The 18,860-nt window shown below is 38.1% G+C and overlaps 1 protein-coding gene across 1 annotated transcript in view; it reads right to left on the bottom strand.

Moving 5' to 3' along the window:
• Positions 1-18,860, bottom strand: part of cps1 (carbamoyl-phosphate synthase 1, mitochondrial) — a 49,279-nt gene that overhangs the window by 20,378 nt on the left and 10,041 nt on the right. The window contains exons 17-27 of the mRNA XM_053329154.1: positions 18,167-18,311; positions 17,235-17,445; positions 16,659-16,857; positions 16,376-16,552; positions 15,578-15,696; positions 10,856-10,997; positions 9,891-9,956; positions 9,622-9,685; positions 8,866-9,047; positions 4,656-4,850; positions 1,979-2,046 (exon numbers count right to left, since the gene is read on the bottom strand). Coding sequence (XP_053185129.1) covers positions 1,979-2,046; positions 4,656-4,850; positions 8,866-9,047; positions 9,622-9,685; positions 9,891-9,956; positions 10,856-10,997; positions 15,578-15,696; positions 16,376-16,552; positions 16,659-16,857; positions 17,235-17,445; positions 18,167-18,311 — 1,568 coding nt within the window. The remainder of the gene's footprint in view (positions 1-1,978; positions 2,047-4,655; positions 4,851-8,865; positions 9,048-9,621; positions 9,686-9,890; positions 9,957-10,855; positions 10,998-15,577; positions 15,697-16,375; positions 16,553-16,658; positions 16,858-17,234; positions 17,446-18,166; positions 18,312-18,860) is intronic.

Genomic DNA, 18,860 nt, shown 5'->3' with positions numbered 1-18,860 from the left:
ATAATAGCCTAATCAGAATAAAAACGATAGGAAGGAATTTTCAATCATGTTGAGAGAGGAGGTGTAAACTTTTGATAATTTGTTGAATAGGAAAATATTAGAGCCTAATTATGATGTAAAAGAATAATTTCTCAGTCTTCCCTAGTTAGAAGATTTCAGGACAAGTATGTGCTGCTAAGTCTGCCTTCCTAATCACAAAGAACAGCAGAAACACAAATATTGTTCTCTGGACAAAATGTGGGTCCATCTTGAAAATTGTATTAACAGGTAGAACCACTTCTTCTTCTTTTATAATTCCAGCAGATTAGACATTTCACAGCAGGCGGAACCACTTTGAGTTACACTGTGATTAAATGCTTTGGGGCATGTAAACACACATCTTACTGGAACACTTTATTTAGCGTCCATGTAAATAGTCAGAATGATCACAAAACAGGTTGAAGAAATATTGTCCATGTAACTGCAACTATTGAGGGAAAATTTAATAAAATCAGGTAAATGTGAAACAATGGCATCACCATGAATTGACTTCATGTACCTTTATGAAAATAATTTAGGTAATTTTCATTCTTTGGGGTACCTATCCTGCTATAATTTACAACCCCCCTCCCAAAAAACCTCTGTCATTCATGTAACTTGTCTTCTCCTCCCCCCTTCCTCTAGTTTAAGCTCTTCTCTCCACAATTCTCTCTCTTACTCACACACACACACACACACACACACACACACACACAGTAAGCTTTTAATATTATTACATACCACTGATACTTCAAATTTCAAAATATGAAGCTGACATCTGACATAGACAACATAGGGGAGTTGTTTTTTTGGTGTATAAACATTTGAGTTTATGCATATGAAGTAGGATGTACTGTAGGAAGAACATTCAAAAGCCAATATCAAGTATGTCAAAGGGGTAGAGTGAAAACACATTGGGAATATAAAAATCAGAAAGAGTTAATGCTAGAGGAGGAGGAAGAGGCGGAGAGGTAGCTAAGATTATGAATTAAAGGTATTGATATTTGATATAATTTAATTAATGGTTTGTAATGTTTGCATGTTCATGACTCAAAGTTGTCCTTATTTTGCATGTAAAACCATTAAAGTCCAACACTCCATTATACATATGTTTATTTTCAATGACACCAAAGCCCTGCTGAATACAGGGTCTCATTACGACATCTGCTGGACAAAAGTGTTACTGCATAATGTAAGGGGCTATTTGTGCAGTAAATACATTAATTATTGTAACTAAAATTGTAATTTCCCTCAATTAGCAATAAGTCTGTGAATGAGTTATTATAAAAGCTCACAAATTTGTTTTCCCCCTCAATGCCACAGCCAACCAAGAGTGCACTTTTGCTTGTCTGTATTTACTTGTCAGTATAATTAAGTTTCAAGTCCTTGCAATCCAGACCAAATTTCAGACTTAACATCTAACAAGTGTTTTTTAATGATTGAGTGTTATGATGAGACAGCCACTACATTCATGATTAAGACACTGTCGACACGGAAAGTCTGGGCTGTGAAAGCAAGAGACCTCTAACAACCCTTAAAATGTATTATCATTATTATCAATCAATTTCTAGACATATTGTATAATCCTTCAAAAAGCAGTAGCATGTATTGTATGAAGAGTTAATGTGGGGATTAGGGTTTGTCAATGTTTCACATCAACAAACGAACACGGCAACAAGGAGATTACCTGTTTGGATTTTGTGGATTTTGTGGATTTTGATAAGCAGGGATCTTGTAATACTGTCAATAAACTGCACACTGTATAATCATATCACATATCCATTTATTCAATTCAGACGAGAACGGCCAACTACTGCAAGTTAATCTGGGATGGGGAAAGGATTTAGAGTGAATGCTAATAACAGTCTTATCTATTGCAACTTCAGCATTAGCATTAGGTGTTGGTATGACAATTGTGAATCTTGTCCCTGTTAGTTGTCAACGATCTGGTCAAACTTACCTGAGAACATATGAGGGGCGGAGTAGACAGGGATAGCCCACCTGGTTGGCAAAGGAAAAGGCATCATCCTGTGGGGGAAAGAAAAACAAACCACTCTTAGAGAATGTCAACTGTTTTTCCGTCTTGGGCATTTAACTTAAACTTTTGTTTAAACTTGTTTTTTTAAGCAGTCACCAATGTAATGTGTGTGATTCATACAGCATGACTTTTCAAAAGTCTGGGTAATAACTAACAAAAAAGCATGCATGTTTATTGCAAATGTATTCATGTTGGAGGACATGGATGGGAAATATTAAATGCATTATTTATTCAAAATGGCAAGCAATTAATTAAAAAAAATCCTTGGCAGAAATTCAAATAAACAGCAACTATATAGCTCCTTTCTAGTCTTCCGACCACTCAAAGCACTTTTATAAGTCACATTCACCCATTCACAAAACATTAATTCGCTGATGGCAGGTTGGTCATGCAGGGTGCCAATCTGCTCACCAGAAGGATTTAATCATTCACACACACACACACACACACATTCCTACACTGATGGTGCAGCCACCGGGAGCAATTCAAGGTTCAGTATCTTGCCCAAAGGCATTTTGATATGTGGACTAAAGGAGCCAGGAATCAAACCACCCTACTTCCTGAGTTACAGCTGCCCCAAATTCTTATTAAAGGATTTAATAATATTAGTGTTAATTCACTGAGCAAGGAGAAAATGTAGCCTAGACCTGACTGTTCAGAAACTATTGGTTCAAACACCAACATGCAACATATAGTTTATCTGTGTAACTGCTGTATCATATCTCACTTGTTACTGTTATAAGAATTGAGAGAAATATTTTAAAAACATAATTGTTCCAGGGATTACAGTCTCTGAAGTAAAAAAAATCATTTTGAGGCAAACAAAAGTATTCTAACAAGCACAATACCATCAGAAAAAAGTCTACTTGCCAACGCAATACAAGTCTAAAAAAACAAAAACAACACAAAAAGATTTTTAAGAAAAGGTTTTAAAAGGAGGACAACAACATGTCTGCTCCATTGCCTAAAACGCTTCATCGCTTAGAGTCTAAATGAATAACCTGAGTTTCATTTTGTACTTAATTCTTCATGAAACTCTATTCATCAACAAGGAATTTATGTAATGTTAGAAAACTAAAAGATTAGAACCACTTGAGACAAAGAATCAATATCAAATCAAGCAAGTGTGCGTGTATCGTTCTCGTGTTAAGACCCCTCTCATACAGCAAAGACCTATTTCACCCATTCTCAATTCATCCACACATATTGTGAAAGGCTTAGAATTTGAAAAAGGTGTGCTTCCATATCTTCCAAGAACACAACTAATCAAAAGAGTAAAAGGGAGAATATAAGTGCTCCAACAGTCAGAGACTGGGACTTCAATTCATCTCCCTTTTTATTTTATTTTCTTCCATTCAGTTCACATGAGGAATGAGAGAAGAAATCGTAGGAGTCGTGGATGGAGTCTAGCAGTGAGGGAAAGGCTGTCTGTCCTCCTCTTCCTCCTCCTTATCATCATTATCGTCATCGCTCTTTCTTTCTTTTCCACTTCTTTGCAGGTCTAGCCTTTTTCTCTCTATCATTACCCACTGTTCACTCGTCAGGTGGAGTACCATTAAAAGACAACAAAATAGCTTCCCAGACACGCAAGCACCATCTCCCACATGGCTCTGCTGGAGTTATTCCAGCCCAGTAAAAGCAAACTGATTCTTCAAGATCAGCAGGGAAATACAATATGTAGCTAGACTTTGGGGAAACACAGGCCTTTATCTGCGTGTACTGGCTAGTCGCTCCTTAGTGGTTATGGAGTACATGAGCAACAGTACTCTATGAGGCATATTTCAGTTCTGACCACAGAAACATTCAATGCTCCACAGTGAGGGCCCTGCCAGCACTTCATTCAACCAGGAGTGAGCTGAGAGAGCCAAAGACAAGATAAAACGTGGTGGAGCCGAGTCCCTGTATGAGAATGAATAGAAAGACACATTTCCTTGAAGAAAATGAATAGCTACATCAAACTACATAAAATAAAATAAAAACACTAACTGGACATTTTCTCATTAAGAGAAAATTTGCAATCTGCTTTTATGGCAGACAACCAACAGACAAGGAGTAACTTAAGAGTAGCAGTATGAACAATACTTATTTGGAGTTGTATTTCTGACCACCTGATGATCAGTTTTTTAAAAAGGGAAAATAAATGCTCCACTATCTTCACTTAGCTAATAGCTTACTTTGTGTGACTGCTGTTGACTGCCAGTCAGTTCAGGGAAGGTAGTGTAAAGTTGGTTTATCAGAGCTTTTTTTTAACAACAGCTGTCTGCTGCTGAAAACAGGGTTGATGAGAGCAGTAAAGCAGAACTGAACAGTACATTTTTCAGGCCTTTAAACTAAAACAATTAGCCACTGCAACAAATGCTAAAACTGGCTGCAGAGCTGAGGGGAACTGCAAAGGTGGGGGATAATTCACATTGATTCATCACAACAAATTACCTCTTTCACATTACACATAGTCATTTCAGCCACTGTCCAAAATAATTGTTTAGTGCAGATTCCCTGCATTTTTTCTTAACATTCTAACATACTACCATTCTCCACGTTTTTTTTGTGACTTTATCATTCACAGCCCTTCCATTCAGGTTTTATTGGTTCCTCTCACCAGAGAGTTGAGGGCCCTCCATGGGGCTTGGGCCACTCCGAGGTCATCTAGGATACGAGAGAAGACAGAGCGCTCCTCAGCCCGGTCAATCTGCAGAGGGCTTGTTCCCAGTATCTTCATCCCACTCTGGTGCAATGGGACAGCAAGGTTATTAGGGATCTGGCCTCCCACAGATACAATGCTGCCAGAGCAACCCTGTAGAGGAAAAGAGAATTCAACAAAGGTAAACATAGATGGAAGAAACAGATATTGTGATAAAAATAACAACTCTATATTAATAAATAAGCTCTATTATTATTGGTATGATCGTGGCTATTCCGACATCTGTGGATTTTCTCTTTCTGAATTAAATTGACAGATATTTGATATTATTCAGTGAGAGGATGGAAAAAATAAAAATGTCAGAGATGAAAAAAGGGAAAAGAACAGCAGACAGAGTTTAAAAAATGAAGAGGCAGGAGGAAATAAGACAGGGGAAGGGAAAACACTCTGTCAAGTCTAGGACCTCCTGCTACCGGCCTATCAGCAAAGATTTACAGTCTGAAATCTGTGGCCACTTCCAATTATTCTGGCCACTGATCACACAGTGAAAATATGAGACAAATAAAAACAGTTGATCTTGGTCATGCCATGGGTTTAGTTATGACCAGGGAGTGTGTGAGTGTGAGTGTGAGTGTGTGTGTGTGTGTGTGTGTGTGTGTGTGTGTGGTATGCTCCTTTCATTAACAGTTTGCAACCCCTTTTCCTGCCTAGCTGATCCAAGGGGGATGCTGTTTCCATGGCAATGCTAGGTTGTATCTCTTCATTATTCATAGGCTTGCTCTCCTGTTCCTGTCCAGGGTTTATCTAATGCTGTATTTATCACACACACACACACACACACACACACAACCACACACCCCCCCCCCACACACACACACACATACACACAAAACACAAAGCAAGAGGGGACTGTGAGAGAGGAATTGACTGTAATGCTATCTCCCTGAACAAACAAACATTTAATCACACTCTGATCCCATTGCAACTTTAACTGGATTACAATTCCCCAGCAAGGGAAAGTCAATGGACATTAGTACGCAAACACACAACACAACATTAACATAACACAAGCACCAATAAACACATGGAAATCATCAGGGACTTTGTCGCATTCATACCCTTGAGCATGTTTTGAAATCTTTAGGTTGAGCTGGGCTCGAGGCACAGCAAAGAACAGCAGTGGGCAATAAAGGGGAGAAATTATGTATCATTATATTCTGTACATGATAAAGCCTGTTAGCTGAAGTTAGCATAAAGATTGGAAACAGGGAAAAGCTATCTTTGTTCTGACCCATGGTAAAAACCCCTGTAAAGGTTAGTAATTAACAAGTTACCATCTTGTTTGTTCAATCTGTACAATGACCTAAGTGCAAAAACTCCAATCTGTGGTTTTACAGGGGGGGGGTTATGTGTGGGACAATTTCTTGGTTGGGTGCAGTGAGAGCTGATTCTCCACTGGTTGCCTGGCAACCTCACAGTGGAGACAAAAAAATAAAACTACATAGAAGGAAGTCACTGCTTCCAGCCATAAAGTAGTCAAGCACACAACCCCCCCATATAACCAACTGTCTTCAGTCTTTAGGATAATCTAATCTACTCAAAATGTTGAACTAATCCTTGTAATTAAAGGTTCAGTAAATCATCATCATTGTTGCCTGGCGTAAAATGTGATATACAACCAGTTTCTTACATCTCAAAAGATAATCGCCAACTCCCCAAAACAAAAAGACATTTGTTAGAAATTAAGCTTTGCACGGACATTGAATAAAACAAATAAAAAAAGTATAAAATGATGGACAATGACCACCCCTTCACCCCTACCACCCTGCAAAGAGGAAAAACTAATGTAGGCTCAATCACATGAATTATGATTGTTAGGTCAGCAAAACCTTGAAAACCAACAAAAATCCCACACACCCATAAAAACAGAAATCTAAACTTCTCAATTTGGTAAGTGCTGCATACTAAATTAGGACCTTTTCAGAGTTTTCCAAGTTTCTGTTGGATGATGGAGGAATAAATAATAACATCAATGTTGCCCAGTGTCAAATGTGACATCCAACTAGTTTCTCAAACAATAATCCCTAAAACTAGATATTTTGTCAGAAATTAGACTTTGCATTGACATGTTCATGAATTTAGAAACGATAAACAGGTACTGTGATACAGTATTATGATATAAAGTAATCTTGGTGGTAGCAGATTTAGAGATTTAGAGATTATCCTTAGACATAAACTGACTGACTGACTGTCCAGATGCATTTCCAGAGGTTCTCTAAATAAAAAACACATTCTACATAACAGTTCCCCACATAAAATGAAAATGATCTTTTAAAAATATACTCCCTCACACCTCACCTCCCAAACAAAAACAATGTAGGTACATTCACATGAACTGTGAGTGTTACAGAGAGGTCAGCAAACCTTGAAAATATACAAAACCCCCAAACACCTGTAAATACAGAAACCTAAGCTCTTAAATCTTAGATGAGCCTTTCCTGTTGCATACTAAATGTCCAAATTAGGACCTGAGTTTTCCCAGTTCCTGTTAGATGGAGAGAGACGGGTTATATTTGGCTGCTTATAATGGACAATTCCATCCTGGAGGATCAGGCAGAAAAAGCTACATGCTTAACCAGTTTCTGAGTTTATACATGTCAACACAAAGGTTTTGGATGTTGTTGGTTATATTTCATCCATGCAACTTTGAGCAGATTTTTTCCCCCCAGCACTGTGGACGACTGCTCTTTGGAAACACTATGATAATAAGTCACAGTCATGTGTTCAGGTCAGCTCATTTTGATATAAATATAATTCTTCAGCAGCAGTGAAACAAACGTCAAAACAGATTGGAAAGCTAAACTTTGACAAATTATTATGCCATTATGTGTATGCTACTCTTAGCTCAATAAATCCATTTACCAATATTGTTTTGTTTAAAGTCAATCAGTGTTGTACACCACTAATATGGTTGATATATGATTGATTTCTTATATTGTGTAACTAATCAATACTATTATGCCTATGGGAGGCATTAAATTGATTGCAACGCAGCATTTCAATCAGATCGCACTCAATACACATGACGTACGTGTAAAAACTAAGGTACGTGGTTTTATGTGGAAGATTATGTGCAGGATTATTTCTTGGTTGGGGGCAGTGAGTGCTTAAGTGTCCACTGGTTGCCTAGCAATGTCATGGTGGAGACAAATAGAGGATACTACATAGTAGGAAGTCATAACCCCTACCCCATAACTCCTGTAAAACCAACTGTTATCAGTCTTTATGATAACCTAATATACTTGAACTATCCCTTGTAATTACAGGTTCAGTAAATTGAACATCATTGTTGCCTAGTATCATATGATACTCAAAAGAAAGTCCCCAAAACTAGACATTTAGTTAGAAATTAGACTTTGCACTGGCATTATCATGAATTTAGAAAGGAGAAACAGGTATTGTGATACTGTATTATGATATAATCATTTTTCTGGAAGAGTTACAGATTTAGAAATCACTAGACACTAACTGAGATATTAGAGAGATATTCCCAGAGGTTCTTTAAATAAAACAAATACTTCTCAAACAAATTCTTCATAACAGTTCCCTTGTAAAATGAAAATTACCAACTAAATTACACATTCCCCCCTTCAAGTAAAAATCTAAGTACATCACATGAACTTTGAGTGTTACAGAAAGGTCAGCAAACCTTGAAAATCCACAAAACACCCAAACACCTGCGAATGCAGAAACCTAAGCTCTTAAATCTTAGATGAGCCTTTAGTGCTGCATACTAAATGTCCCAATGAGGATCTGAGTTTTTCCAGTTTCTGCTCGATGGAGACAGACGGGTTTTATTTGGCTGCTTATAATGGACAATTCCACCCTAGTGGAAATAGCTGCACACTTAACCAGTTTCTGAGTTTATACATAAATATGTGTCAACATAAAGGTTTTGGATGTTGTTGGTTATGTTTCATCCATGCCACTTTGAGCAGAGAGTCCCCCCCCCCAATACTGTAGACAATTGGTCTGTGGAAACACCATGATAATAAGACTTACACTTAAGTAATTCACTGATTAATGTTCTACTGCATGATAAAAAAGGAAGCACTGGCTTTGTTTTTATTCAAGTTTTGTCACATGAAAACGGTGTGTGCACACTGACCTCTTGATGGGTGATGTCCAGGACACGCTCCAGGGTCAGCTCTTCAAAGTAAAGGCGGTCACACTCATCAAAGTCAGTGCTGACTGTCTCAGGGTTGTGGTTGACCACTACTGTCTTCTTGCCCATCTGTCTCAAGGTTCTGATGCTGGACACGGCACACCAGTCAAACTCAACACTGCTCCCTGGTGGATTGGATAGTTGATGAAGTTGAGTATGTTAGCCGTGAACAGGGGTTAAAAAAATTCAGCACAAAAAATACAAAATTGCATGACATTTGCTTTCCCACCTAAACAATATTCTGATCTGATAAACAATTACAGTATGTACCAGTACAACTATTCTGCAACAGTGGCTTATATTCAGGGTTGATTGAGGGGGATCACACAGTGCAGAGGAAAGCTGGAGTGTGGATTGGTGCTTTACATTCGAGTAAAACGGGTTTGCATTCAGTCTGATACTCATACTCAACCTTAATAGGATTATTTAACATAAACCACTTTTCTCTAAATGTGGAAAAAGTGGGATTGATATGTTTAGTATGTTCAAAAAATTGCTTTGTGTGGTGAAAAATGGCAAATTACATAAATATTTTCAGTGTTGGTATTAGTCATTTATGAATATTTTATTGTATAAAAACACAGTGGTAAAAATGTCGTCATGTAAATGCAACAGAAAGACAAAACTGGCTAATTCACAACACATGTAACCAACAAAACAGTTTTTTCTTACAGCATGAAATCTCATTATTGGACTCACCAATGTGGTAGGGCCCACAACCAAGGACCATAATTCCCTGGTCTTTAAAGTCCAGATCATGCTCCTAGTGAATTGGACAAATGAACAAAACCCACAGTTAATGATGCCCTCCTTAAGGACATCAATAATTATTTAGTCAATTTTAAAATAACACTCTTACAATCAATATTGTTAGAAATTTGATTTCAAACTTTATTTTTTCATGGAAAATTAAAATTAAATTGAACAAACTGTATTTTTTCTTTTCTCTGTTAGCAGAGGCTACTTACCTGCCCATGATAGGTACAGTACAGGTAGTTGGTCATGGCTGGATACTCTGCAGCCAAAGTATCAATCTATGAAAAGGGATCAGAAAGGAGAAATTAAAATGATTCATTATTTCAAATCAGATTTACTAATCTTTTTTTAGACAGTCAAACATCATTTATTTCTGAACTAGTAGGGCCTGAGGGTAACCAGTGTGAACATGGGCGGAATATGCAAAATACACAGGAAGGCCACATTTATCCCTAAGTGGGGTTCAAACGATAACGACAGGGATAATTACTACATGGATTGCACACCGACAGTTGAATACTTTGAAAGGAGCAGTTTTGCATAATTAGTACATTTTATTTTTATAATTTTGGTATACTTAACTGCTAATTCTTCTGAACATTGACTAGAGTAAAAGTTAAACTGCAGAACTTCTTCTTGTGATGGACATTATTCTACTCTGGTGTTATTATTACTACTTTTTGATTAAAGCATTAATATATTCTAGAAAAGGATCAAAACTAACAATGAACTTTTACTACTGAGTGTTGCCTGGGTATATGTAGCTTCACACCTTAATGCAGAAAAAGTCAATGGATTATTGAAAACTTAAAAAAAAAAAAAATTGGAAAGAAGAATTAGTTATAAAACAGTAGTTTGGTATTTCTTTGATAACACAATACCAGTGTTATAAATGAACCAATCATCCAAACATTTCTTTAATATGGGAACAAATCAGCTATTTGCTTTCAATTTTACAGGATGGCAGTATTGAAATATAGTTTGTGTATGTTTTAACCTGTGAACCCAGATTGGTGGAGGTGGAAAGATAATTGATTGATGAACATGTTTGTATGTGGGTGTCTGTATTGATCAGGTAGGGTTAATTACCAAGTGCACTGATTGTGTCAAATCTAGTGGACTTTCAGTCTATCTGGTCTATGCTGAAACCTCCAAGAGGGAGCTCCAGGGTGCTCACCTGTTTGACCCAGGGTTTGATGCCACGAGTCAGCCTCAGCTCCCTTGCTGCACTCTCATTGGAGCCTAGAATCTGGCCAACTTGCCGGTCTGAGAAGCCATCCTGCTTCGCCTTCAGCAGCAGCCCCTCGGGTACTGTACCACTGTAGGTAAAGACAGTAAGTAATGGTAGTTAAACAATGTTCGCCATTCAGAACCCTTTACTTAGTCCACAATTTAAGAATGATTAAATGTATTTTCAAGTCTTCAGATTGATCTTCATGTTTTTCAGTAGTTCAAGTTTTTCCCACTCGAGGACTTCAAAGAAAATTCTGAAGTGGACAGACCATGAGCACTCAGTTTTAGTTTTGCTTGGGATTTTTTTCCATGGACCTTTCCATCTTTGACTTATTCAGTCCTCTTGGACACTGCAAGAAACATTTCAACTCATTTGTACTAGAACAACAACACCCTTGCAATTTTTAACCATATATCCCATTGCAATCTTCCAAATATGAAATTTCAATTCGTTCTGGTACCACATTAAGTCAACTGCATAGTAGAGGTCAGTATAATCGGTCAATCAACTCTTAAGCTTAAATGTTTAATGCACAACATGCCATGAATGTGATAGTGAGTGGAAAAGAAACCGAGTGAGATAAAAGAAAAGGAGAAAAAGGAGTTTATTTTTTTAATGTTGTTTTGTATCTGAAGCTCCTATCATCTATTTGTATATTTTCAGGTCCACTGAGCTCAGAAGGTCAATCCAGCAAGTGAGTTTAAACTGGCTTGCCTACCAAGTGGTGTGGACAGCAGGGAGCAGCCCACCTCAGAGCGATCAATAACACATCGACAAACATGGCGCAGAGGTGCCAGAGCAGCAGGTTGGCAAGTGCAGCCAATTAAAACCAATTTTGTCGATAAAACTTTAATGTGAGCTGTAAGGTTAAACAGAAAAACTGTGGCAGAGATAAAGTTAAGTATCAAGAGGTAGTTTTAAACTGGCTTCAGTAAATCACAGGATCGCCGTGTTTGGACCTGCTCCACTTCCACATAGTTCACATCTTTTTGTTTACCGTTTTATGAAACTGACAACTGTAGCTGACAAAACATGATGGGAAAAGAATAGTTGACAATAGACAGTGGGAAAGAAGAGGAGAATGAAGTAAGATTTTAAAAATACTTCAAAACGAATGATTTTGCAATCATTCTCCGACTAGTCAAGTATACATGAATCTCGATCCATTTATATAACATAACGTAAACATTTTATAAAGAATAATGATATTTGCTTACATTATTAAACAAAGATACTTGCATTTGTAGGAAATATGTTTTTTAGCATAGCCAGCTTTTCTAGCCAGCTAGCAAACAATAAAACCAAAATTCAGCTGGGTTTTACTCATACAGTAGATAGGAGAGTACTAAAGGCTGGTAACTTCTCATTGAGGTCAGGACATGTGAAATGGTGGTGAAGTTACTGGTCTGAGCTGTTTTTGGTCATGAAATAGTTGCAGTCAGTGTATCTGCTTATAAAAGCAACACTATCATGTTTTCTATCTTAATGCAACATACAGTCTCTAAATGTGACAGCTATTCAGATTCTTTGAGCACGTGAATGCAAAGTGATAAAATTGTTATTGATCTTTGACTTTTCATTTAACTTTCACTAAGAAAACAACAAGCATGTTTCCCATTACATCATCATATTAATTTAACCCCAGGTAGAAACAAAAGGAAGGAATTCTTATTTCTGGTAAGAAAGCCTTCTCTCCCACGTCTTTATCTGAATTATTTATGACCTGGTAGCGTAACAATATTGGAAATGTCAAGTGTGTTCTAACTCCCACTGCACATGGCTGAGCTGAGAAATAACAAACCCCAGAAACAACGAAAGGCAGGAGCAGCGAGAGTTCTGAGTCAGAATCACAGGAAGGAAAGACATTTGATCTGAGTGTGGTTGTTTTGTGTACAATCACCCCCTCTAGAAGAGCTGTTTATAGTGAGGGAGGGAAATCCTTTGCATGTCATGAACATATGTACATGCACCTCACCTACAAATACAACATGAAATACACATGAAGACAGTGTGTGTGGTGTATAAAGAGAGTGAGGAAAGATATTCTCTCTCTCACACTCACACACACTCACACACACACACACACACACCTTAAAATTACAAGAATCAATTTCTTGCTTGCCACACTTTTCATTTTGTTAATTTTGTACTTAATCAAGCCTGAACCTTCAAAGCACTAGAATGACACTTTTTGTGTGTTGTATAATTGCTGTCCTCACAAACTGAGCGGGTCCTTTAGTTCACGTTACGCACAGTGCTTATATACTTAATTACCTATGTTCTCATTTGTAAATGTATTGTCAGGTTCTCATATTCCGAGTTCTGCTTTGAGTAATCAAACTTGAAAACCTAATGTGCTTGCTGGTACCAATACAGAATTAAAAAATATGCATATCTGTCATGTCTGTAGCGAATGTGCATTCATATTTAACATAAAACTGGTTTTGAAGGGAAATCTATGTGTGTGTCTATGAGTCTGATTACTTTTCAAGCTAACTGTGTTTCAAGATTTCTGTGTTCAGGATTTAGTGGGCAGATCTGAATCACCCCTGTGTTAGCATAAACCTGCCCCTGCTGCTGTAGAGGTATAAATACATTCAGCGCACACTACTACTACAACTACAGTCTACTACAGTTAGCCAGTTAGCCGCCGAGCTAGTAGCTGAGTTAGCAGCAGAAAGCTCTCAGACGTAGCGTCCATGTTTCGGGTACACTTTATTAGGGGGCGGGGATTCAACGGACTCGGCGGGCACTCCCACAGCGTTGAGGAGAAGAGAAAGAGGCTGATTTTTACACAACTTTGAAGCTTAATTTCATATATTTGGCGATTTTTTTAATCATTCAAATTTGGCAGGGTGGTTAACAACACACTTTTCTGTGGTATGTTAAACTCAGACCACATATTTATTCTTACTTTACACTGACTTTAATCTAAAGAATTACCTGCAGATTAATTAGTATGTAACTAATCTAACTAAACTGAACTGTAGCTACACGTAAAAATGTTATTACTATAATAGTACATGACCAACTTCAAGCACAAGATTTTTCGAGATCATTGTGAAGGTGACGTTAATGACATTGCAAATTATTGGTTGTCACTAGAACTCAAACGTTTAACAAACAAATTTCCACCAACTGCCACAGTGCAGAGATGAGTACAGCTCAGTGGAAATAGACTCAATGTACCAGACATATTCAATGTCAGAGTGGACAAGTTCTTTTTTAAAGAACGGTCTACTATTTATCTCAAATCTTATCTGTATGAAAAAAGTCCTAACACTAATAATGACTCAATGTTCTCACTTCAGTCACTACTTTTCATCTTTCTATCAAGAAATATTCTTCAGTCCTAATTACTGCAATAAAAAAAAAAAACAACAACACAGTTTTCCACATAAACAATAACAATGCTGACCAGTTGAGCCTGAAGCACACCTTGACTCAGCTCTACGGTCCATCAGTCTGGCAAGCAGCCTGTATTGTGCTCTAGAGGCAGTGGAGACTACAACAGCCTTCACTATTGCGTTAGGCACCCACCAAACGGCGACACATTAATTATTAAACAGCAGAGTCAGAAGGAAGCTGCAGGTAACCTGTAGCTGAGCCATGAAAATTCACAGCGGCTTTGATTTGAGCTGCCCAGGTAAGAGCTGGAGGGCAGGGAGAGAGAGGCAAGCCACAAGTCACAGAGAAACATGGATAAGAGACTGAGGTTCATCTGATTTTTGAGCATTTTTTTGTTGAAGAGTATCTCTACAATTTCTAGAAGAAAAACATTCATTACCCACAACGTTGCCCTTCTTTTAGGCATTTTAAAAGTCAAGGGCTACCATGTAGCCCATGCACTGTGGCATAAGGAATAACTGTGCTGTGGGCAGCAGTATAAAATGCATTTGGGTCAGAAATCCTGCCGGAGCAGGTGAGTGCCGGATTGAAGTAACAGTCTTTCATTGACAAGAATGAAATACAATATAAAATCCGTTAACTGAATTGATTGATCAAAAAAAACAGTCTAATTTCACTATGGATTTTACAGAGGAAATAATCATGTCATCAGTGGACAAAGTGTCTGTAGCAATAATAAAGAATCCACAAAACAACAAAGAAGTCTTAGGCAGAATTAATGGTAAAGGAAGTGAGAGCATACGGCGAAAAGGTTAGACTGACTGAGCCAGCTTTGGAACTAAGCAATGAATTACAATATATTCCATTAAATGAATCCATGCTTGAAGGATCAGTACACCTTTCCTCACTAGACTGCATCTTTATGGATGTACTGGATAGATGGATAGATGGATAGATGGACTATATTTTGGAGGAGATAGTCACTTGATTAGATATTTCCGTCCATCAAAAGGAAAGCAGAGACTCAAACAGATACCATAGTGCAAGTTTCATTGTAGTTGTTGAAGCTGTCACAGCACACCTGCATACAGGCACAGAGGTAGGTATAAAATAAAACAAGATTTAACCACAGGCTTAGTCGAGAATGTGATAACTAAAAATTTGATCAATTCATCAAATCCAGTCAGTGTGCAGTCAAAAGGAAAGAAAACATGTATGTTGATACACTCTGAATGTGTGAATGTTTACAGAGTTGCGATGGTAGTATTAGAAATATGAAAACAACATCATATCACATCATCTGTATGTTTGTGTTACCTCTTGTACTGTGCCAGGTGCTTCTCCAGCTCAGTAATCCTGTTCAGCTTGTGGAGGAACCACTTGTCTATGGCTGTCAGCAGGTGGATTTGATCCACACTCATGCCACCGTGGAGGGCCTTCAGGATAGAGACATTAAACAGACTCAGCATTACATTTATCATTCATCACCATCGTCATCATAAAGTTAAGTATTCATGCTCAATGTTTGAGTCACTAAATACTACAATTATACCTATAGCATATTTAAGCAGAGTTGTTAATATTTTTCCTCATTTTCTCAGTTTAATAGTTTATCCCTGTGTTTGAAACTGGATGCATTGCCTAGATGCACTAGATGCTGTCTCACCTTGATCTGACTAAATGAGGAAAAAGACAGACTACCAGCACTGTATTGAGCAAGCACACAAACAGCAAAAATATATATTTCAGTTTATGTCATTTGAATTTGCTCTCCCCCACATTTGAACATAACAGTAAAAAAAAAAAGGCCACACTGTCAGTAAGATAATCATGCACTGTTTCTATGCGTTTTCCAAATATTATAAGAACTATGCATCTGTTTAAACTACTTCAAAATCACACACACACACACACACACACACACACACACACACACACACACACACAATTAGACATTCACAGCCAGACATGCAGGTAGCTCAGGGACACATTTTCCTCTGCATTTGATGGTTTTTTCATGATAATTTTTTATTCTTTAACTTCTCAAAATGTGATTTTAATGAGAAAACTTTAGTCAGCGTCATTCATTATTAATGTCATGAAAGATTAGTGTACCTTGGCGAGGGAAAAGATGCGGGTGCTAGAGGGCACAGCCAGCTCTTGTTGCAGGTTGTGGGTGTTGGCCCAGGCTTTTTTGAGTGGAAGCCGGGGCACAAAGCCATCTACTGATGGATGACACATCCTCAGGGCTTTCTGCACACTCTCCTCAAAGGTCCGGCCCACTGCCATCACCTGAATCCAGAAGAAGGAAATGCATCAAAGTATAATATGGGTGTATGTTGATTGGGTGAGTGGGTGAGTGGGTGAGTGGGTGAGTATCCATGAATCCTTTTCCCACCTCTCCGACACTCTTCATGGCACTGCCGATTTCAAGAGACATGCCCTGAAAGCGGTCCAGGTCCCAGCGGGGGATCTTGGTGACGATGTAGTCTAGACTGGGCTCAAAACAGGCTGTGGTCTTCTCTGAGACAGCGTTCTTGATCTCTGGCAAGGGGATCCCCAGTGCCAATTTAGCCGCTACAAATGCCAAGGGGTACCTGTGAGACATGAAGCAAGGCGGGGAGACCAAAATCAGCTGGTGGTGGGTAACAGCTAGAGAACTTTTCTACTGATTATAAACGTTTCTGTCTCTTATCAACATCAGTATCACAATAAAACTGTAATGTTTTATCTATCCTCAACATAATGCTCAGTGCTTTTAAAAGTTTTGTTACTATTCGATTGCATTGTAAATTACATGAATTTACGATTCAGAACACATCAGTGAGTGTTGGATGCTCAAAAGCTTCAGGTTAAAGTATCTATTTATAATACTTGTACTAAGAATCTATTCATTTATAGTGTATTTTACACTTTTTCAACTATCCTACTGACAGTCTAAGCACACTCTTCAAAAATACATATAGTTTCTCACCCAGTGGCTTTGGACGCTAAAGCAGAGCTTCTTGATAGACGGGCATTAACCTCGATGATACAATACTCCAGGGATGAGGGGTGTAGAGCATACTGAATGTTACATTCGCCTACAATGCCAAGATGACGAACCACTTTGATGGCCGTCTCACGGAGCATGTGGTACTCCTCATTGGACAATGTCTGGCTCGGTGCCACCACTATGGAGTCACCTGAAGAACAAGAGGAGGGGTTAAAGCTAAGAATGAGTTTGAACAGTGTCAACAGTGTGTGAATTTCGCCTCGGTTAATGATATAGAGGCAGGAGAATAAATACTGAAAAGAAGAAATTATTTTGACCAAAAATAAACATCAGTAAAACATCACTTAAGCAACAAAAGTTTGTTTCTCGTTTGGATTGAATCAATGTCCCCTGTCATGCATTCCACTCTACATCTCCAACCTTTTGTTGTAAATAGATGTTTTAACAGTTTCATTTAATAATCTCTTACAGTGTAGTTTTACCTTTTTTAAAAAACAAAACACAGCTTGTAATATCTGAATTACAATTCTGCACTGTTGTTTAGCAGAAGAGGCTTTATGGCGTGGGAGTACTGCACTTCAGATACACTTGTCTGTTTATCCTTTGGACTTCACTCAATGCACATTTAGTTTTAGGTACACTTAAGAATGTCTCAGTCTGTGTAACATCTTGATCTTGGCTATGAGAACTGAACAACACCCAAAGGCTTAAGTTTACTGCTCTTGTATTGATTCTCACTGCTGTTTTTTGATCTACAGAATTAGACAACTTGTCCAAAAGATTTATATAATCGTTCCAGGTAGAAGACGAATTTGCCCAACATGAACAGAAAAGAGCAAAAAGAAAACTTGCTCACCCTGAAGTACCTTCCCCTGAGACAGAGAAACAATGTGTTGATGCCCAGTGTGTACCTGTGTGAATGCCCAGTGGGTCGAAGTTTTCCATGTTGCAGACGGTGACACAATTATCAGCCACGTCTCTCACCACCTCGTATTCCACCTCCTTCCAGCCCAGCAGGGACTTCTCCACCAGGATCTGACTGCTCATGGCCAGAGCCTACCATATACACAAAATACTATCAAAAATACTGCCTGTATTATATTACCAGCTGAATAATACAGAGACCTGTACAATACAATAGCTACATGCAATATATATATATAAACACCTATAATACTCTACGTGATAACGGAGAGGACATGCAGCTAAAGGACTGACATCAGAGCAAGATTTTCTGAACCATATCTCTGCCCTGAACATGATACAAACCATCTCAACAGCTGCTGCACATAAAAATAGCAAAGAAAGAAACACTTGTCAGTTAAACGTCCCCATGAACCACAAAATAAGTACTTTTACTGTAAATGTCAGGTGAGGAAAGCAGCAGAATATGCAGCATGGCATAAAAAGTATGTGCCAATCAGTTAGGCACAGACAGTTGCTTTGGTAGCTTGTGATCACAGATTAGAACCAACTGAGAGTCAGACATTATGCTGGGTACTGGACGAACAAAAAAGAAGGTTGCTTAGCAACAGCAAAGTATTTTTTTTCTTGGCAGGGGACCAAAGAAATTCATCTTAACAATTTCAACACTTTTATCTTTGT

This window comes from Scomber japonicus, chromosome 11 (assembly GCF_027409825.1).
Source record: "Scomber japonicus isolate fScoJap1 chromosome 11, fScoJap1.pri, whole genome shotgun sequence".
Lineage (NCBI taxonomy): Eukaryota > Metazoa > Chordata > Actinopteri > Scombriformes > Scombridae > Scomber > Scomber japonicus.
The sequence above is the reverse complement of the archived record's forward strand: the minus strand, read 5'-3'. Positions and strand labels throughout refer to the sequence as shown.